This window comes from Laccaria bicolor, genomic scaffold (genome assembly GCF_000143565.1).
Source record: "Laccaria bicolor S238N-H82 LACBIscaffold_24 genomic scaffold, whole genome shotgun sequence".
Lineage (NCBI taxonomy): Eukaryota > Fungi > Basidiomycota > Agaricomycetes > Agaricales > Hydnangiaceae > Laccaria > Laccaria bicolor.
Genome location: NW_001889895.1, coordinates 126,535 through 147,895, shown reverse-complemented (window position 1 = coordinate 147,895; position 21,361 = coordinate 126,535). Strand labels below are relative to the sequence as shown.

Below are 21,361 nucleotides of genomic sequence, written 5' to 3'. Positions count from 1 at the left end.
CTTTGGTTGATCCCAGCGACTTTCAGATGAAGAATAAGTTCTTCTGTCACCGCGATGATTCCAGCACCACGCCCACTTGTTTCTTCTTGCTCGGCAAAGTGACAAACAGCTCTCTCCTTAGTGGCGATGTTTCTCGCAACATATCTGTTTGTTTCTCCAATCGCTCCTTTCCCCACGCTATGGCAGTCGTCGGCGACGTGCTTGCAGAAAAAGCTGTATTCCTTCCATCTTTTCACCAGGGAGTCAGCATCACCACTGCAAAACGACCTCTGAAAGAGACGAGTACGAGTCCTGCAACCATATGAGGTCTCACATCTTCCTCCCAACACTCTGCAGATTATAATTTGCCAGATCCTGGTAAGTCTTTCACAACCACACTTTCGTATGCAATCTCACCACCATCGAAGCTCTTCTACCATGGGATTCAAAAGGTGTATCTGCTATTTCCATTTCCTCCATGATGAAAAACTGATAAAGATATCCAACAGTTCCTGTCTACAATGGAACTTGCCCTTTTCGGCTTGGACAATACAAAGAACTTTTGCAAATTGTAGGCGACGAAATCTCGCCTAATTCCGCCGTCACCGTCATTTTCACTCTCAGTACATACCCATATAACAAACTCAAAAGTCACATCAAACATCAAGCTGTCAATATGTCGCTTACTTTCAACATTCAAAGTATCATCTGGCTTGCATTCCCATCATCGGAAGCAACAATTGATCCATCTCTTCCACCTGCCGAACCATTTGGAGTCACTTCAGATTATCTTCTTGATGACTCCCCCCCAGTTCAACAGCCAGCAATCAATGCAAACAATAATGAAGATCTTATTTAAATGATATATATCTTAACTACAACCCAATGACTACCAGTTTCGTACCAAGCCTCCCTCACTGTTCTGTACCACCTACAAGACACATCCTGCAAGCGATATGCCGCGCCGGTCGCTGCAAGAATCTTCAATGACTGAAAGACTGACATCCAAAAGCCCCAGGAGGGAACCCGTGTGCACAACATCAACAATGTCGCAGAACGAGTTTGCAGGCGGTCCATATGTCTCACCGATCTTTGCAGAGGTCGATGTGAAATGGTACCATGGTCGTTCAGAGATGACGAAGGTACATCGAATCCTTTGACATATCTCGCCGCACATACTCTTCCACCCCACAGCATCAGCGGAAAGCATTCCAAAAATGCGGTGACCAGTTGGTGTACCGATTGCTGGAAATCGATAGATTTTGCGGACGTATGGCTCTAAGCAATCCAAGTAAGCACTTCTTCCTGCTGAGAGTCTTCCAACACTTGACGAACGTCTTTATCCAAGCAGCAGCCAATGCCATCCAACATCTGTATACAGTCCGCCCCTAAAGACGGTGTTTAGCGGGCGGCTGTGCGCCGCGTTGAGGCATAGAAGATCCATAGCGACATAGATGAATACGACAGCGCCATCTGTCCATTTCGCAGACAATTCGTGTCGCATCATTTTAGCCAGCGTAAACAGGATTTGCGGCAGACGATACGTTCCCTGTGCGACATGGTGGAGTCGACAGCGCATCAGCGGAACAAGGACAGCTAGCTAGCACGGGTAAGTTAGTATTCTTTCCTTCGCCATTCTGAACATTAACATACTTGCGCATAGTCGATGTACCCCCCTAGAGTGGATGGCGATACAACCATTCAACGTCAAAATGGACGCCTACGATCTCAACAACAGTAGTGCTGACATCGTCAACGCCAATTTCGGGAATATGTTGAATGGCTGCGGTGCATTCCCACAAACAGAAAGATATCGCACACGTGCAGAGGCTCAGCCTAACTAAAGTGTCTGGCGTGCAATGCAAATATCAATCGTTCCAACCGACGACGCCGCTACGACAGAATTTTATCTTATTGTACTCTAACCAAAAACATCAAAGACAAATTCAAATTCAAATTCAAAAAAAAAAAAAAAAAAAAAGAAACATACGCCGCGAGCACAACGACCACTAGCCAGGAAGCTTGGAAGATGAGCAAGAAGCAACAACCAGAAAGAGGCGCCACCAGAAGCGGGCAGACTTTGCATGCATGTAGAGGCCCAGCCTAACTAAAGCGTCTGGCACGTCATACGAAGAACCAACTGCCCTGGTGGTAGAGAGTAAAGAACTGCTGCCAGCTAGGGTCACAGTCACAGGAAGACAACTTCAACATGATCACATGACACTTCATCACAACACTTGCCAACGTCTACTCGACTTTAGCGGCAACCTCTACGCGATGAAGAAACACGACATCAAAGCATCCGTTCAACACCTACTTGCATTTGTCGCTTCCGACAAGAAAGCTCTGTCCTTGTTAAAAAAAGCTACCAACGACGATAGCCGCCTTTCTTTCGTCGCATACATCCTGCCCACTGTCCAAAAGTCGTCTTCATACCCCAAACAGGAGCTGATAAAGCAGGATTGGTTGCGAGAGATCAGTAGGGAATGCAACATCAGAAAACCCACTGTTCCTTCATGCGTCTTCGAAGCCTGCAAAATGCAGAAGAAGAAAACGAATGGTCACAAATTGACGAAGAGGCATTTGAGTCAAAGTCTCGGGTTCACAGCCCATGCCCGCAAGATCAATGCCGCGAGATTCGCCAGTGTCGTCGAAACGTGTGTCAGAAGGTACAGTGCTACCGACGCTTATCCACCTCTGAAGCACTGGGTGTACGAGACAGAGGCGATTCAAAAGCGATGGGAGGAACATCTCTCGTCAGGTGACCGACACGACCCCCGCAACCCTTACCTTCCACTGATGAAAGTCGATCTGGCTCTCCTCGACCACGATATACCCATCGACGATAGCCGCCTTTTTCGGGATTCAGATGGAGAGGAAGTTTGCTATGTCTTCCGCGAATTTTGCCCAAGCAAACCAGTACTCGCGTCGGTGAACGACATCGTCGAAGAATCTATTGATATCCGTCGAAATTGCCGAGTAAGCTTTAGCATGTCAATCTCAAGGCAAGCTTTCCTGACGAACGATATCAGATGGACGATCCTGGTGATCTCGTCCAAATTGGTTTCTCTGCGGGTTCTCGCAACGCTCCCAAGATCCACTGGGTCAGAAACATAACACGCTGCAATCTCCCAGATCAGGTCGTCGCCGACTTGAACTATCGTTCCAGCTCTGCTTTCGCATTGTTCTGGAACTTATGCAAGGACGTTCTTCCCAAACCAATCATCAATGACTTCAATGCTTTCTTCGAAAAAGACGGCATCCTCCGAATGAACCCTGCGGAGGGAGCAGCAAAGGATTTCGCCAAGGACGAACACCATGCTGTCACAGGCGACTATACCATTCAAATTGGTGATGAAAGCTTTCTTTTCAAGAACGTTGAGCTCGCCCCTCCCTGTGGAGTGTTTGGTCGAAACTATGCAAGGTCCACACTTACTTTTGCAAGATACATTCTGATCTTCACCATTTCTTAGAGCCATGCACTTCGAAAACCAGCCTCACAAATACGCAATAGCCTGGACGGTCAGAAGAGACCATCCTCCCGATGCAGGAGGCCATTTCTACATTGGCACTTACAAGATTCGCATCCAGGCTGCAGCCAACACTCTCGTCATTTGGAAACCAACCGACATCCATGGAATGAGCTTGCAAGATCTAGATCCAAACGATGAAAATCCCGCCTTCATTCAAACGGGCCTCGCCATTGTAACTCCCAAGCGGCTTCGCAAACTATGGAGAGCTTACAAAACGAAGGCTATTACGTACGACGACATCATACTTCCCTTGACTGCTAACAGCAACCACGAGGATTGACTTACTTTGTACATACAAAGATAACACCCTATATACATTGTCCTTCGAAATCTCTGTCGTAGCTATCTATCAAACACGAACTTGAAGCATGATTATCACCCACTAAAAAATAAAAAAAAGGGTCGGCAACCGTGTGGGCTCGCCCGCTGCTAAAGCATCTCGTATTTGGCTACGCGAGTGCCACATGCGATTTGCCTACATCGTTTCCAATCTACATAGAATGCTACGCGAAGGCACTCGGACAGATCAAGGACAGACCAGAACCTTCGCTCAAACTCTACTTCCAATCTCAGACACATCTCTTGACTTTTTTGACTCCGAAGGAAGATCATGGATTCGTCCGGAAAACTCAGGTAACATTTTGAGATCCGACAACACAGTATTCCCATAAGTAGACACTTTTCAAGATCCGATAGAATTTTCTAGCAATCGCAATTGGAGCTATTCAAATTCAATCCAGTAGAGAGTCGTTCGCGTTTGACAGAACCCTCCTTAGAGTCAGGGAAGTCAGTGGAGCTTGAAAATCTTCTGTGTTCAATCACGGTGAAGTCTTTCCAGATGTTATGGTAACTATTACAAACCACCTATATCTCTACCCTAGTAATATCTCCGTAATTGCTGGTGTCGAGACTAGGGGTTTTGTGAATTTAAGGAATTCCAAAGCACCTGCATGTGCAGATGTAATACATGTAATGTCCCTGGGGATTGTAAAATCCTGTTGTTCGCATACTTGTCCTGGGAAAATGCAGAATTTCTGGAGCATCAATTGTGAGGCTGAATATCCAAAATAGAATATCCCACTCACATGTACAAATGTAATGAATGTTCCAGGGATGCGCTGAATATCCAAAAAAAAAAAACAACACTGGTGTCTGGACAAATGTTGCAGAAAAATGCAGAATTCCTGAAGAATCAATTGTGCAGAATATCCAAATAAAACACTGCAGAATATTCAAAACCCCAGTGTCTGGATAAATGCTTGGGAAAATGTGGAATTACCAAAGCATCAATTGTGCTAAATAGCTATAAAAAAAATAACAGTGTGAAATAGCTGAAAAAAAACAACCTTGGTGTCTGGACAAATGTCACAGGGAAATGAGGAATTCCAGAGGCATCAATTGTGCAGAATATCCAAAGAAAGCACTGAAGAATATCTGAAAAAACAACCCTGGTGTCCAGATAAATGCTCAAGCAAATACGGAATTCTGGAAATTGTGCCCTCCATTTCACCAACTTCTTACTTAATTGATGGCTAAGAACCAGTTTTCTGGCAACAGTATGCTTGACATCTGGCATTAACTATCCTAACAACAACCCCTGTCCTGGCTTGGCTGAGAGAGGGGTGGATTGATGACAAATCCTGCCTTTATGACATTGTCATCCTCATCACAGCTCACAGTGAGTGCATTGGAGGGTAATTGGGGGCTTGACTGAAGGTTTGAAAAATGATTCAATGCAAGCACAGAGATGTGACACAGGAACAGTATGAAACAGCTTTAAGATACTTGCAATATTAATCACAACAGTTACACAAAAATATTCCATTCAACATACTGAACAACATATCAAGACATTGGTACAACATATAATAATACAAATCAAGAACTAGTTTCTCCTAAATCAGCATTGGGGGCTTTCTTCTTATGAAATGAATGTGCTATTCTAGACATAGTTTTTGATGTTTTCTTTACAAAATTACACCAGGAAGACACTAATCAGATAAATATGAGTGTTAGTCTAGAAGAATAATTGATCTCAGTGCACACCTTTTTTGTCAAAATTCATTGTTAAAGTCTTCTCAGTTTCTTGGACATTAGCCATGGTGGCATTTGCATGGTGGGATGTTGCTCCAATAACTCTGCTCTCAACTTCCTGAGCTTGGATGACAGGCCTCTCTGCCTCTTTATACTTTCCCAGACTTCCAAGGGTGGCTGCTAAATTTTCTGTAGCTAGAATGGTATCAGGGTGTTGTGGCCCAAGAATTTTCTTCCTTGCATCCAGAACTTGTACGTCCAGTTTCTCTGCCTCTGTGTATTTTTCCAGGTAGTAATATGTTGATGCTAGATTTGACATGGCTTCGATTGTGCCTGGGTGTTCCACTCCAAGACTTCTCTTCCTTGCATCCAGAACATGGACCTCCAGTATCTCTGCCTCTGTGTATTTTTCCAGGTAGTAATATGTTACTGCTAGATTTGCCATGGCAAATATTGTGTCTGGGTGTTCCACTCCAAGAATTCTCTTGCTTGCATCCAGAACTTGGATTTCCAGTGTCTCTGCCTCTGTGTATTTTCCCAGGTTTCCATATGATTACTGCTAGATTTGCCATGGCAAAGATTGTGTCTGGGTGTTCCACTCCGAGAATTCTCTTGCTTGCATCCAGAACTTGGATTTCCAGTGTCTCTGCCTCTGTGTATTTTCCCAGGTTTCCATATGTTACTGCTAAATTTGCCATGGCTCTGATTGTGTCTGGGTGTTCCACTCCAAGAATTCTCTTGCTTGCATCCAGAACTTGGATTTCCAGTGTCTCTGCCTCTGTGTATTTTCCCAGGTTTCTATATGAAGATGCTAGATTTGCCATGGCAAAGATTGTGTCTGGGTGTTCCACTCCAAGAATTCTCTTGCTTGCATCCAGAACTTGGATTTCCAGTGTCTCTGCCTCTGTGTATTTTCCCAGGTTTCCATATGTTACTGCTAGATTTGCCATGGCAATGATTGTGTCTGGGTGTTCCACTCCAAGAATTCTCTTGCTTGCATCCAGAACTTGGATTTCCAGTGTCTCTGCCTCTGTGTATTTTCCCAGGTTTCCATATGTTACTGCTAAATTTGCCATGGCTCTGATTGTGTCTGGGTGTTCCACTCCAAGAATTCTCTTGCTTGCATCCAGAACTTGGATTTCCAGTGTCTCTGCCTCTGTGTATTTTCCCAGGTTTCCATATGTTACATGCTAGATTTGCCATGGCAAAGATTGTGTCTGGGTGTTCCACTCCAAGAATTCTCTTGCTTGCATCCAGAACTTGGATTTCCAGTGTCTCTGCCTCTGTGTATTTTCCCAGGTTTCCATATGATACTGCTAGATTTGCCATGGCAAAGATTGTGTCTGGGTGTTCCACTCCAAGAATTCTCTTGCTTGCATCCAGAACTTGGATTTCCAGTGTCTCTGCCTCTGTGTATTTTCCCAGGTTTCCATATGAAGATGCTAAATTTGCCATGGCAAAGATTGTGTCTGGGTGTTCCACTCCAAGAATTCTCTTGCTTGCATCCAGAACTTGGATTTCCAGTGTCTCTGCCTCTGTGTATTTTCCCAGCTTTCTATATGAAGATGCTAGATTTGCCATGGCAAAGATTGTGTCTGGGTGTTCCACTCCAAGAATTCTCTTGCTTGCATCCAGAACTTGGATTTCCAGTGTCTCTGCATCTGTGTATTTTTCCAGCTTTCCATATAAAAATGCTAGATTTGACATCGCATTGATTGTCTTTGGGTGTTCCACTCCAAGAATTCTCTTGCTTGCATCCAGAACTTGGATCTGTAGGGTCTCTGCCTCTGTGTATTTTCCCAGGTTCTGATATGTTATTGCTATATTTGCCATGGCTGTGATTGAGTCTGGGTGTTCCACTCCAAGAATTCTCTTCCTTGCATCCAGAACTTGGATGTCCAGTGTCTCTGCCTCTGTGTATTTTCCCAGGCTGTGATATGTTGCTGCTAGCTCCACCATGGCTCTGCTTGTCTCTGGGTGTTCCACTCCAAGAATTCTCTTGCTTGCATCCAGAACTTGGATTTCCAGTGTCTCTGCCTCTGTGTATTTTCCCAGGTTTCTATATGAAGATGCTAGATTTGCCATGGCAAAGATTGTGTCTGGGTGTTCCACTCCAAGAATTCTCTTGCTTGCATCCAGAACTTGGATCTGTAGGGTCTCTGCCTCTGTGTATTTTCCCAGGTTCTGATATGTTATTGCTATATTTGCCATGGCTGTGATTGAGTCTGGGTGTTCCACTCCAAGAATTCTCTTCCTTGCATCCAGAACTTGGATCTCCAGTGTCTCTGCCTCTGTGTATTTTCCCAGGCTCTATATGTAGATGCTAGATTTGCCATGGCACTAATTGTGTCTGGGTGTTCCACTCCAAGAATTCTCTTGCTTGCATCCAGAACTTGGATTTCCAGTGTCTCTGCCTCTGTGTATTTTCCCAGGTTTCTATATGAAGATGCTAGATTTGCCATGGCAAAGATTGTGTCTGGGTGTTCCACTCCAAGAATTCTCTTGCTTGCATCCAGAACTTGGATCTCCAGTGTCTCTGCCTCTGTGTATTTTCCCAGGTTCTGATATGTTATTGCTATATTTGCCATGGCAATGATTGAGTCTGGGTGTTCCACTCCAAGAATTCTCTTCCTTGCATCCAGAACTTGGATCTCCAGTGTCTCTGCCTCTGTGTATTTTCCCAGGCTGTGATATGTAGCTGCTAGATTTGCCATGGCTCGATTGTGTCTGGGTGTTCCACTCCAAGAATTCTCTTGCTTGCATCCAGAACTTGGATGTCCAGTGTCTCTGCCTCTGTGTATTTTCCCAGGCTGTATATGAAGATGCTAGCTCTGCCATGGCTATGCTTGTGTCTGGGTGTTCCACTCCAAGAATTCTCTTGCTTGCATCCAGAACTTGGATCTGCAGCTTCTTAGCCTCTGTGTATTTTCCCAGGCTGTGATATGTTGCTGCTAGATATGCCTTGGCAAAGAATGTGTCTCGGTGTTCCACTCCAAGAATTATCTTCCTTGCATCCAGAACTTGGATCTCCAAGATTTCTGCTTCTTTTGAATATCCTTGTTCCCTTAACAGCCTCCCAAATTTTGCATAAGCATCATCCATGTAACTGATAAGATTCTGATTGCCTTCAGATTTTGGATACCCCATGTTTTCTCTCACATGTATTACCAAGTTCCTCCGAAATACATATGGCTGGTCTGTATTCCATCTTAGTGAACATGACAATATGATGTACACCATTAAGCAACATTTTTTCCTTTCACTTACAGTCAATCTGTCCCTGCCCCAGGTATGAACCAGTGGATGCATTGCATACACAGTATCAGATAGTCCCCTCTTGATTAATGAGAAAGACAGCAATGTTCGAATGCCCTCTCTAAAATTGAAATTATCCCAAGTGCCTGTCTCAGAAAGAGGTAGTAGTCTTCGGTCCAGCAGTGAACTTGCAAGAGGTAAATCTGGGATATGAGTTTCATCATTTTCTTGAAGGGCAGCATATGAAAAGATTTCCTCAGATATTTCCTCATGATGGAAGAAAGGAAGTAATTCTAGAAGTAGCATTGCACTATTGGCTGCATTGGCCTTATAAGAATCATCAGATTTAGCCCATTCTTGAATTTCTTTGTATGATAGCTCCCAAGTTTCATAGACAGTTTTGTTATACTTAGATGCTCCAGTAAATGCAGAATGAGAGAATAGTGTTTTTCGATGCTCTGAATACTTTGTTAGATAGTCTCCAATAGTGGTGGCCCCAGAAGCAATATAAGCACCAGCTTGGTCAATAGCAAGAGGAAAGCAGAAGAGCTTTGTAACAATATTAGAGGCTTGAATTTGATGATCTGATGTAGATGATTCCAAGCAACTAGCTTTCAGAAGTAGCACAATAGCATCCCTCTCTTCCATTTCAGTCACTTCAAGAGAATTCTGACATGAAGTCAGAGTCATCATGGCAGAGTTACGACTAGTTATCAGAATGTTTCCCCATACTCCAGGTGGGAAATACCCCTCCAGTGCAGCAGGTGACAGAACATCAGCATTATCAAAAATCAGGATGTAATTCTCTTTCAGAGAGCCAATCCACCAGAGAGCAGAATCAGATGAGCCATCCAATCCACAAGACTGACCAATACCCTTCAATGCCTGCATGATGGTACCTGAGGAGGATCCATCAACCCAGAAAACATGAGAGAAGCTGGGAACAGTTCAATTTTTCAGGTAGGGACAGACTGGTGTTCAATAGGTACTCACCTGTCAGACATTTCCTCAACAAACTTTAAGCAAATCTGAGTCTTTCCAATACCCCCAATTCCATATAACAAGAAAAGCTTTCTCTTCCGAACTGTGTCGTTTGCATTGGTGAAGAAATGCTGCTTGAGTTTCGCAATGACTTCCGCACGCCCAGTGAACCGAGTGCTTGGGTTTGGCGGAAGGGGCATGACCCCCGTCATCTTATTGCCGTGGATATTGACCTGCAACAGATCCAACGCCGTCAACTTGCTTGACAGATACTTTTAGCGAACATTACACTCACAGTCTTAGCTTCAATGAATGTGCCGTTGTTGGCGACGAAGTGGTGAGCGCCCGCAAAGAAGTTTGCTCCGCTCATGTTGAGATATCGAAGATGGACGTTCAGGATGAGGGAGGGAAAGAAAGGACAGCGCCCAAACCCAGACCCCCAATCACGCCACGAGGTGAAGGCGTGCCTGTGTCTATTTTTATAAACAGTTGTACAGCTATCGAGGTATCGATAGACCAAATTTCAAAACGCTCCGCTTAGTGGTTTTGTTTACTTGTGGAGCCTCAGGGTATGCGCAAACAACCTTACCAGGAAGGTATGACTATATACGCAACAAGCGGGAAGGGGCGGGGAGGCAATGCCTGCCAACTAGCTGTGGGAAGTTGTTTGGCCAGCTCCAAAACTAAACAAAATCATTGAGCGGAGCGTTGTGGAAACTAGTCTATCGATACCTCGATAGCTGTAAACGTGCCCGGGCTTTTCCGACTGTTGACTCCAGTCTTCTCCAAGCCCTCGCCTTCGTCTTTCTCATTCCTCGGTAGTTTGCTGTCTTTGGTGAGTGGGCTCAACTTTCTAGTGTTGGTTTTGTATGGCACCTGCAGGGCTCACGACGAGAGAATAAAGTCCGTTGTTGGCGCCGAACGCGCCTGTTGGACTGATGTATATGCGGTGCTTACGAGTGGACTCTACGAACGTGGGCCTGGCTGACCTTATTTCTCTAGTACTCATGGCAGATAGAAAACGGCGCGCAATCTACACGTCTTTTTTCTCTCGTCTTAACAATACAGTCTCTCAAAGTGAGTGGCCGGATCATCGTCGAGTTCGCCCCTCTCTGAACATCCAATTTGATAGCTGCAAATTCGGAGCTGGAGTTGCTGCGCGGTGGCTTAGCGGGTCGGTTCAAGTGCCAATATTGATATTCGACTCGTCAAGTCCTCACAATTGGCCGTGCTTACATCGGTTTGCCTGTTGGAGAGAATTCAAAGTAAGCTCGTAGTCTTTTCTATTCCAAACCGCCGGTAGCTAAGGTTTATTTACCCAGCTGGTTATCCCATCACTCACCCACATTCGCCCACTCCTTCTCAATGAAGCCAACGACCAACGACAGCCGACTTTCGCATTTCCTTCAAACTTAACAACATACCCATTCCACAGCCCTCCACCAACTACGCTTTTGGTCCTTCCCACCGTCCTCCTGACTGATGTCGATCATCGGAAGTGCCTTTCAGACGACACGGACGCACGGCTTCTTCGTTTTGATGAATCATGGCGGGTCGAGGTCGCCGCCATCAACGATAGCGCGGACCAGACTTTCTCCGGCTGAGAGGGACAAAGCTAGTGAAAGTCGAGTTGCAGCGGCCGAACATATTCTGGTACCCCACTCGCTTCAACCCTTTCCCTGCCAATCGGCTTCCACAACATTCGAGGTTTTGCCTGACGGCTCTTAACGGTCCCCGCAAGTTGCCGGCTTCCAAAGGGGGTCTTGCCATCGACGTTGGTTGAAAGATTGGATGATGAACTCTTCAGCTAACACCGCATCAGCAACGGCCCTCTGTGACGTTGAACTCAAACCGTTTGCACTGGCTCTCCATCGTCAACACCGCTCTCAAATTCTTGTGGAGGAATGGCGAGGACGAACGAGCGGAAGTTGGACAAGTCCAATGTGACAGGGCAGGTGTATTCCGTGGAGTAAGATCGCAATTCCGGCTGTAAATGGATTTGAAACGCGAGGTATGTGATCGATGAGCGGAGTGTCTGCGGAGTTTGTTGGGTCGGGCGTGGTGGCGCAGTGCTGTGCCATAGGCTGGAAGACCGCCGTGAAGTATGCAACGCCGGAGTTGGTGGAGAGGTGGTGGATAGATGGACGAAAAGAGCGAGAGAACGACCACAACGACACTTACAGCACACATCTAGTGGCACTCCGCTAGGCGTTTCCGAAACTTTCTCGCTCCTGATAAGCTTAAAGGACCCCGCTATCATCCTGCCTGACACACTGCTGTCGAGCCGCGGTTTCAAAGACACCAGTACTCTCGATCAGCCGCCCAACTGCACGAACTCCATCCTCCCGCTACTCCAACAACAACGACTTGTATCTCCAAACTACCCTGTACGGCTTACAGCATACCAGAACTGCACGACTGTTGGTGTCTCCCTCTCTAGATCCCTCGTGGTGGTGTGTTTTGGCCGCTTGATGCGCTCCACATGAAGATCAAGTGCAGAACTGCATCCCACCCCATCCAGCCCACTTCCTCCCCTCAAAACAACCTCTCGACAGCCTGGATGTGCACGCCACCCTCTTTGCCGTGACATGGCTTTCTCACCTCCCTTCAGATTTTGAAACCTACCAGGTATGAGCAGCCTCACGTAGCATATCGTCACCAGGATCCTGACACCACGATACGCAGCTCAGATGCATACGGCATACTGATGGCCATCTTCCCATTCCCCTCACCGCATACCAAGGCATCGTGAATGCGACGAGTCGACGTTTACGAAGATCCGCTGCCGCAAGGGACCAGTTTTCAATGCTCGAAGGTCCGAAAGACTAACGGGTGCAGATGATCGTGTTGAATTTGTGCGCGTTGAGCCAGTGTTCGGTGATCAAGGCAGTTTGGGGGGTCGTGTGGAGAGGGAGGTCGCAGGCGCGGTGGAGGATGAGCAGCCGATGTTGACGAGGAAGGGTCGTTGGGATTCTGACGGCATGCCTCGTATCAAGATCCTCTCAGCGTCTCCTATCAGAGTTGCGGAGGCTCAGCGCGCGTCCCTTTTGTGTACGCCCTAGTAATGAAAAATCGGCGCCATAGAATCTGAAGACTATCACAGCATCAACAGTCAGGTCTTCGAGCTATCGGGAAGCGACAAACGACGAAAACACAAGAAACTTGAGGGCTTTGGGGTCTAGAAAGTCATCTACTTTCTTTCACGACTTTTCAGTCATGCTTCTCTGGAGACGAAACAGCGTCATTTTAAATTTTTCCCTGGCGTGGTGAAGGAAACACGTGTTTACTTTTGTTTGGATCGCAGGTCAATGGTGGACCTTCCCAGCGTCAGTACCTAAGTACCTCATCGCACAGCGAAGCGACAAAAGCAAGCGCCTACACCCTTAATTCCGATTTTCGAGTGCAGAACATGTATCTACATGTACGAGTTTGATCACTCTACTTTGTGGTCGCCGCCTAAAGTTGCCCCCGTCCTCTGCCGATCGAGCTGTGGAGTCGCACAAACCTTTATGAAAAGCGGTCATAAACGATGTGCCGAGGCGAAAAATTGTTGAAAGCCGCGAATCATGCGAATACTTTGATTCATTCCTCTCGTCTCTAGAACCCTTCCTCTCAAGTCGCTCTTTACCATGCGTTCCTTACTCGCCTTTTTCGCCTTAGCTGTCTCGGCCGGTGTTTCTGCTCTTGTTTCTCCAGCGGGTGAACCTGCGTGCATAGCAGAGTACTGTGCTGGGAACTTCCCCAATGCCGTTCAGCCCCCTGCTCCCACCCCATCTGTTCCCTCCCCCCTAGATGCCTTGACGAACGCTGAAAGGCTAGTTCGTGGTATGCCCTTGAAGGCTCCGGTACGCAGGAGGAGTGGTGCGTATCCGCTCTTTCTTCATGACAAGTCAGTACGACTCACCGTCCTCTTCCTAGATTTCGTCCGCCGCTCGACGCCTTCCTCTGTCCCCGTCATTCAAGTCGTAAAGACCGTAACCAAACGCGGAGTTATCGAGGTCAAAAACAGCACGGGAGACTGTCTTGGTTATATTTCCAAGAATTCTCTCAGCAAAGCCCAGCTCCAATATGAGTCGGCCATCGAGAACGCCACCACCGTTACTTTCCCCATCCAAGAATCCTCGATCTCAGCTTCACAAGTCCGGATCACCATGGAGGTAGCCTCTTCCATCTTTCCTGTTTCAAGTGGATGTTGATATGGATTTGCCTTTTTCATAGGACTCGGATGAGATCGGTTTTCCTCTCCTTGGATTGGTGCAGGGTGCTAACGACACAAGCGTTGATATTGGTTCGGAATCTTACAAGTATGTCCTTTGCCGTCGCGTGTCAGTGTTTACACTGACAAAGTATAGTTTCTTTTATCTTACGGGAATTGCCCAGCCAGGATGTACGTCTCCTTTGACACTGGTAGCTTGCACGTGGTATCTCATCTCGATTCGTCACAGCGGTCGCTGGCGCTGTCCCGGCTAACATCTCCAATGCCTACACTAACGTGACGACTTTGGTTAGAGCAGCAGAGTCCGATGTTGTACGCAAAGCCCTTCACATCCCCTCTCCGAATAAATTCGCCGACACTAATTTTTGTTACAGTGGACCATCGACCTCACTACAGGAAACCTCTCCCCTCAATGGATCAACTCCAATGGCTGTAAGCTCGGTGCTCACCCTCACATCTTCCAAGCACTCAATGTTTCCCTCTTAGCCGCCCCGACCACTGTGCTTTTTGCACAATCCAGCGCGCTCTATGCTGGCGGTAACTCGTCCACCTTTTCAGCGCAGTTTCCTTCACCGATCACGGAATACGTATGTACCCATAGTCGTTTTGGGGAAAGCTTTGACTTATCGTTTTGCAGACCCTCCAGTTCGTCGAGACGAAGTAGATTACCAAAAATTCCCGGCATGGACCGTTGCACAGACATTATAGACACACTTGCATTGATTAGCCTTGAATACGCATGGACGTTTGGTGATGATGCCAATGATATGAGCTCAACGTAGTATGTATAAGCTGGCATACAGTGGGACTAACTAGACATTGACAATGGGAGTGGCAGAGAACATATGATCTGACATCAGCTACCAATTTCTGTAATCTAGAACCGCAGCGAGGTGACTGTAACCCTCTACTTGTTGAAACGTTGAGGTCCTCGACCCAAGACGATCGAGGTTCTGAAACTTGGAAACTAGCTTTATTCATTGCGAAACGACTCGAAGTGGGGATTGCCAATCTCTCACTGAACTATTTTCCGACGTTTTTTTCGGCCACCTGACAGCCAACATCCGAATACAGCAAACCAGCAGAATGTGTTCTACCCCTTGAATCCAGATCCACCATGGCGTGATGGTGTCGAGACAATGGAACCACGCCATTTCAACCACACCCCAGAAAGCTGAAATGGACGCCAAGCCGACGTCGTAACCCTCCTTCAACGGCGTGCCCACTTTCGTGTTGCACGCGTCAGTGGCGAAGCACCAATCGTAGGCTGCACTCCACCAGAAGCGGGAGTCGCGTAAGTTGGTGTAGTGCGCGTAGAATGTCTGGAGGAGTAGGATCACCAGGATGAAGAGGCATGCGATGCGGATGGAGATCCTGGCTGTGAGATGGTTCTGGCGAAACGAGCTGGTGGTGGGATCTGAGCTCGAAGGAGCTTGAGTAGGTTCCAAAGGACGATTAGGGGGATTGGTATTGACATCTTGCTGGACGGAGTTATTGTCGTTGGTCACAGCCGTGAGAGTCTGGAGTGTAGGATTTCCTCCAGGCTGCAAGTGCGATATGCGGGCACTGAGATCATTTACTTGCTTCTTTAAGGCGGTGATGTCCTCTTGCCAGGGAGGGTCGATAGCTGGGTATGTAGAATGGTTTGGCACGCCGGATTTCGTAACAGTGGCTATGATGGGGTAGATTAGAACAAAGAAGATGAGACAACAAGATTGGAGGGCATACGGCTTGTGCTCAAAATTTGGGCGTCGTCCTTGCCAGAAGGAAAGATCGAAATGGGCTGGATTTGTTGTTCGAGAATGACAGGCCCGTCAATACCTTCTCCGGACGCATGGGTGGGACTTGGGAACGGAGAAGCCCTGAAAATCTCTCCCATCTGTCTCTATTGTGACGCGTCATAGAATTGGCACTCACTTTGTAGGAATGGCAGGAGTATCTGTCGATATGGCGGACGGGTAGATAACAGGCGAAGTCTTTCAAGTTTAGAAGTGGGCGTTTGTTTCGAGATGAACGCAGTCATTTCCTCTTATATAGTTTCCTGATGAAAGGGAGTGGCACTTGAGTGGCACAACGGAATGTAAGGTTGCCAACGCACGATAATAAGATGGGTACTTACTAGTTAGACATCGTGGGCATGGGGAGAGCGCTGTCATGACGAGTTCCAGGGATGGGCGGCGGAAACAAAAGCGAAGTCACATCGGTACTCTGCATCCTCATCGTTTTCTGTGAGTGGGGCCTGAATGTAAGGGGCAGACAGGTCAATTGACACACAACAGACCTAGTCATATCGACACTGATCTTGAAGAAACCGTTGGAATGGAGGTGGACTCTGGTGTAAGTAAGTACTACCAGTTTCGACTTGGAAAGAATTGATTTATAAACTCCGACTACATACTTACATACCGCCATGGAGCCTCAGCCACATATCCATTGGGGTCAGATCAAAACTCAAGAGTACGAACTGGCAGAACATCTGTCGACTGCGCACCTAGCATCGAAAGAGGTAGTGGATGTGGACTCCTGGCTGGTTCAGTCTATTTTCCAGCAATACAAGCGAAAAAAACAGTCTCGAAGTCATCGTATACGTCATGTGCATCCTGACCCTACCTTCAAGTTGGACCTTGACAAGGCCAAAGCCATTCAAGTTATTTTTGAGGAGAAGAAATCCATGTTGGTGCGATGCAGTGTGGCAGATGCAGTCAAGTTTGGCCAGGAAATGGCAACAGCGATCAACGTAGTGTCCCCAGATTTGGTGAAGACTCATGAACGCCAGAAGACGATTGAGTGGTAAGTGCTGAAACATGGAGCATACTACTTGACCTAATCTCTCTTTGCCAAGGTGTTCCATCGCGTATGGAAATCTCATCTGCAATCCAGGCTGGGGTGTTCAACTAAAGATAAAGACGTTCAAGGATGATGATACACATGGTTTTTCCATCAGGGCTACCAGGGATCTGGTTGCAGAGGAGATGCTCTACCCTCTCATAGGTTTATTGGCTTCTGATTCAACGGCGGAACACTCGCATCTGTCGGAACTCCGTCCTCACCTGAGTCAAGTGCAAGAACAAGCAGAAACAGAAAAGCCACGTGTGCTCATAGGACCGCTACGATTCATAAACCATGCGTGCAATTCGTTCAATGCCAAGGTGAGTCATTTGTTTTTGTTGAGCATTCGGCACCCATTTACGACATTATACAGTTTATTCCAATCAATTCAACACTGTCTTTTGTGGTTTGCACCACGAAAGCCATCAAATCAGGTCAAGAGGTTTTTGTCAACTATGGAGAAAAGTATTTCGAAGATCTAGGCCAATGCCCATGTAGGGACTGCAAGGGGGAGAGTTCTGAGGATGTCCGTTCTGAGGATGCCACTTCACCGCTGGCAACAAAAAGTGAATTGGTAAAGGCAGCTTTTAAAAAGAGGCGTGCAGCAAAGAAGGTAAAGGCAACCACAGCCAGGAAGGAAAAAAAAGATGTTGACGGGAGGGTTTAGTCTGTAGTATACCGAGTCTATTTCAGTTCCAGCATTGATGGCATGCCTTGTTCAAAGTTTGCTGCCCAACGTAAAATTCTATCACCCAGTTATTTTCTTTTATTGACCAGGAAGCTAGACATGTGAAGAGGGCATAAAAAGGCTAAACTGCAGTGACAGGAAGAAGAGAAACGGACGGGGACGTCGACAGGATGTCAAAACGCCTAAGTAGGCCTATTTAAGTAGTGGATAACTTCCCATAAGGTCTAGAAGCCTAGATTATTCTCTAAATGTTTGATGGGCAGAGTTCAAAAATATATTCAGCCGTTTTTCTAAACCACAAGCCAAAGTAATACAGATCTATACAAGTGCAATCAATTCTTCTTTGGTGACGCGGATCTCATTTAGGATCTCTTTACTGAACCTCATTCCGTGCCCACAGGTGCCCACTGCGCCTCCAGCCTCAGTTGATATTGAATTCAGTGAGGAGAGCTGACCAATAATATGAAGACACCCTGCACTTACGTGCAATTGGATGCCTCAGTGTGTGGTTTGAAGCGTACGTCTTCAACATGATAAAAAAATGTCCTACAAACCCGGTTCGTATGAAAAATGACTTGATTGTCTTTCACTCTTGATTCCCTATTGTTTCTCGAGAAATACAAGAAAGATGTAGTGGATAGTTCTTCAGAAACCGGCTACATATGTTGGTGGATCTTGATGCCTTGTCTGATTTGGACGGGATGCTCAGGGATTGATCGTCGGACGATGAAAAAAGGGTTTATGCAAGTGATTTAGAACTAGAAGAGGGGGGGGAGGCCTCGTCTAGATTAAAATCTAGAAGAGGGTGTTCAATGACAAGCGGAGTTCAACTTTGACAGATTGTGACCCATTTGGCAAACGGCATGGCGGCATGTCAGTTTAGAAAAATAATCTAGGTTTCTAAACCTTATGGGAAGTTATCCAGTGCCAAATTTTTTTTTTTTTTTTTTTTGGTTTCTAGAGATTTACGTGCAACAAGTAGCCTAGTACTAAGACGCACGGAGAGCGTAAGGCTCCCCTTAGGTGTAGTTGGGTCTGGTGGGCCTCCACTTGTGTGGGTATTAACGTCCGTTGTGTAGCTGTCATGTAAAGATAATGTATAGTGTTTTGGTAGAGGGCCGAATGAACGGGGGTCTTGGACTGTTGCGTGCATATGACGCTAGGGCATGGGCGGGCGCTATTGCGCTCGCGGGGTTGTGTACACGGGTGTGGATGGCATGGGCGTGCTATGGTTCAGCGTCTGACTCGTCGTCTTCTGAGTCAATATCGGGAGGCTCTGGTTCGTCGTGGAAGGAGGGGAGGTCCTTGGGGGTGTATTTTTCCCCGGTGAACGTGAAGGCACCTGAGTCTCGAATGAACTCGGCTAGGGCAGCTATACCCTTGGGCGTTCCCAGCAGCTCTGGGAGCGCTAGGTCTCGGTTATGCTTGCGCAGCTTCTTCCGCTGTTCCTCGTAGTGGTTGCACTCTCTGATGATGTGCTCTCGAGTTTGTAGTGCCAAAATTGTTGGCACTTTTGAGGGTTCTTATCTACACGCTGATTACGCATTTTTATGAGCATTTCATCCCAGACTTTGCTAGGACGACAATTATTATCTGCAACGAGTTCACTACCAAAAACGCTCTTTCGAGAATGGGTCTGAGATAGGTATTTGGCGTGGGAAGTCCTTGGCTCTGACTTCTCCCCACATCGCCAACGACGGAGGACGCTTCTCGTAATGGCAGACCGTTCTCGACGCGACAAAAGTAACAAGCTTGACAGGCTAGCAGAATACAAGCGCGCAAGGGAGGGAGAAAAGCGTGTTTTGAAGGTATGCCACGCGTCGTCATTTACACGCTAGCTGAAAGACTAGAACGCGCCCAGGAAGAGGATGATAAGATATACGATGAGGTTTCCGAAGACCAGTACAAGCGCATTGTGAAGGGGCGATTGATGGAGGATGACTTTGTTGTTGATGATGGGGTGGGGGGGTACATGGACAATGGGATGGATGATTGGGCGGGTGGTGATCAGGACGCCGAGGAATCGGACGAAGAATACGACAAACCGAAGAAAGGTTCGTTTCTTACGCCTATGGCTATATTAATTGCCCTCTGAAATGCTACTCTAGCGAAGAAAAAGGGAAAGGAAGTGGCAGGTAAAAGCAAGGCGAAGCCCAAAGCACCACCCCCGGTAGCTGCTCCCACAATCAGCGCCTACCGACCTGTCCGTTCCGCTGAGCAAGAAGATGTATTCATGAGCTCAATTCTCGGAAACATGGACACTGCTCCAGTTACACCCATCGCCTCCAAAAAAAAGTCGCGTAAACGGAACTACAATCCTGATATGTCTCCTGATTTCGACTCGTACCGTGGCGGGGCCGAACCGCCCTCTGACCCTCCGTTTGAGGACATGCAACATCCCCCCAGCGATGATTACATGAGTCCGAAGAAGAAACCTCGGATTAGTGATGCTGGTGGAATGACGCCTGCCATTGAGCGTTTTGCCGACATGGATGTCCACAGTAGTTCCGACGGCTTTGACGATACTTCCTTTGACGATTTGGATATGGACGCTTTCATGGACGTCGATGACGACGATTTGGATACGAAACCAGACATCAAGCCTCCACCCAATAAGAAACCCACAAAACCGCTTCCACCACCAGCACCCAAGAAAGAAGAACCCGACGCCAAACCGTCCTGGCTCTCAGTCCACGACTCTCTTGCAGTCGTCAGTGAAGACACATTGGGCCCTCTTAGTTCCAGCACATCCGCAAACAGTGCCACGACCGTATCCGCTCTTGAAGAAGATGGCTCTCTCCGTTTCTTTTGGCTGGATTACCTTGAAAATGACGGAAAGCTATATTTCGTGGGCAAGCTCAAGGACAAGGTGACGGGCAAATGGGTATCGTGCTGCGTAACTGTTGAAGGGATACAACGGAATCTTTTTGTACTGCAACGGGAGAAACAAGTTGAGCAAGACGATGAGGGCAAGATGCACGACACGGATATAGTTCCTACCGAATCTGATGTCTATGACGACTTCGATATGATTAGGAGGGAGCTGGGAATAAAGTCCTGGCGAGCAAAATGGGTGAAGAGGAAGTATGCTTTTGGAAAAACGGAGGTTCCGCGTGGAGAGAGCACCTGGATGAAAGTTGTTTATGGATTCAATGGTGAGCTTCTCGTTTCACGTTTTCGTTCCGGACACTGACTGCTTGTCAGAACCACAGGTGCCCATGGAAGCCTGCAGTCCGAACATTTTGAGAATATTTGGAACCAATACAAGCGCGTTTGAACTTTTTGTGCTCAAACGTAAGATCATGGGGCCATGCTGGCTCCAAATCAAAAAGCCCCAAATTGATAACAAGGGGGTAAGCATTTCGCAACCATTGGTCTTGATCTTGCCAACACACCCCTAGGTTTCATGGTGCAAACTCGAAGCAACGGTTTCTAACCCCAAGGACGTCAATCCGTTCGCAGAAACTGATTCAGATGCACCAAGGGAACTGCCCCCTCTGACTGTCATGAGTCTTAGCGTCCGCAGCATTGTCAATCATCAAGAAAATAAACGAGAAATCGTTTGCACCACCTCGAGAATCTGGCATAATAGTAAGTCAAGGGTGATCGTCTGGCAGTGCTAGCACTAATCCTTGTGGTGTAGTGCAGATTGATGACCCAACCCCTCCGGAAAGACTTCCGTGCGTCGTCCAGACTTACGTTCGCCCACTCGACCGCTTTCCTCCAAACTTCGAAAATCAGGCCAGGGCAAACGGCAAAGGCGTCATCTCACCCATGAAGAATGAACGCATGCTCCTCAATAGCTTGCTGGGTTCGCATTCCATGTTGACCTCACACTCCTATTCC

General features: G+C 47.0%; 6 protein-coding genes across 6 annotated transcripts; 4 read left to right on the top strand and 2 right to left on the bottom strand.

Annotated features, from left to right (window-relative positions):
• Positions 1 to 1,025: 1,025 nt before the first annotated feature.
• LACBIDRAFT_329891 (uncharacterized protein) lies at positions 1,026 to 1,823 on the top strand (the record flags this gene model as incomplete). The annotated part of the gene is made up of 4 exons (XM_001884151.1): positions 1,026 to 1,121; positions 1,174 to 1,270; positions 1,505 to 1,588; positions 1,660 to 1,823. 4 exons carry the CDS (start codon positions 1,026 to 1,028, stop codon positions 1,821 to 1,823), a joined length of 441 nt encoding a protein of 146 aa, XP_001884186.1.
• Positions 1,824 to 2,196: 373 nt separating this feature from the next.
• LACBIDRAFT_329890 (uncharacterized protein) lies at positions 2,197 to 3,792 on the top strand (the record flags this gene model as incomplete). Its single annotated transcript, XM_001884150.1, has 3 exons — positions 2,197 to 2,958; positions 2,985 to 3,403; positions 3,453 to 3,792. The coding sequence occupies 3 exons, from the start codon at positions 2,197 to 2,199 to the stop codon at positions 3,790 to 3,792; spliced, it is 1,521 nt and encodes a 506-aa protein (XP_001884185.1).
• A 7,304-nt stretch (positions 3,793 to 11,096) lies between these two features.
• LACBIDRAFT_329887 (uncharacterized protein) lies at positions 11,097 to 12,529 on the bottom strand (the record flags this gene model as incomplete). The annotated part of the gene is made up of 8 exons (XM_001884061.1): positions 11,097 to 11,104; positions 11,125 to 11,186; positions 11,207 to 11,261; positions 11,307 to 11,397; positions 11,635 to 11,866; positions 11,964 to 11,986; positions 12,181 to 12,403; positions 12,522 to 12,529. The coding sequence occupies 8 exons, from the start codon at positions 12,527 to 12,529 to the stop codon at positions 11,097 to 11,099; spliced, it is 702 nt and encodes a 233-aa protein (XP_001884096.1).
• Positions 12,530 to 13,411: 882 nt separating this feature from the next.
• LACBIDRAFT_329886 (uncharacterized protein) lies at positions 13,412 to 14,662 on the top strand (the record flags this gene model as incomplete). Its single annotated transcript, XM_001884149.1, has 7 exons — positions 13,412 to 13,643; positions 13,701 to 13,939; positions 14,001 to 14,086; positions 14,163 to 14,169; positions 14,194 to 14,310; positions 14,373 to 14,585; positions 14,636 to 14,662. 7 exons carry the CDS (start codon positions 13,412 to 13,414, stop codon positions 14,660 to 14,662), a joined length of 921 nt encoding a protein of 306 aa, XP_001884184.1.
• A 105-nt stretch (positions 14,663 to 14,767) lies between these two features.
• On the bottom strand, positions 14,768 to 15,877 carry LACBIDRAFT_294874 (uncharacterized protein; the record flags this gene model as incomplete). Its single annotated transcript, XM_001884060.1, has 2 exons — positions 14,768 to 15,649; positions 15,727 to 15,877. The coding sequence occupies 2 exons, from the start codon at positions 15,875 to 15,877 to the stop codon at positions 14,976 to 14,978; spliced, it is 825 nt and encodes a 274-aa protein (XP_001884095.1). The 3' UTR covers positions 14,768 to 14,975.
• Positions 15,878 to 16,168: 291 nt separating this feature from the next.
• On the top strand, positions 16,169 to 17,494 carry LACBIDRAFT_329884 (uncharacterized protein; the record flags this gene model as incomplete). Its single annotated transcript, XM_001884148.1, has 5 exons — positions 16,169 to 16,226; positions 16,259 to 16,335; positions 16,415 to 16,788; positions 16,841 to 17,147; positions 17,201 to 17,494. 5 exons carry the CDS (start codon positions 16,169 to 16,171, stop codon positions 17,492 to 17,494), a joined length of 1,110 nt encoding a protein of 369 aa, XP_001884183.1.
• Positions 17,495 to 21,361: the final 3,867 nt, after the last annotated feature.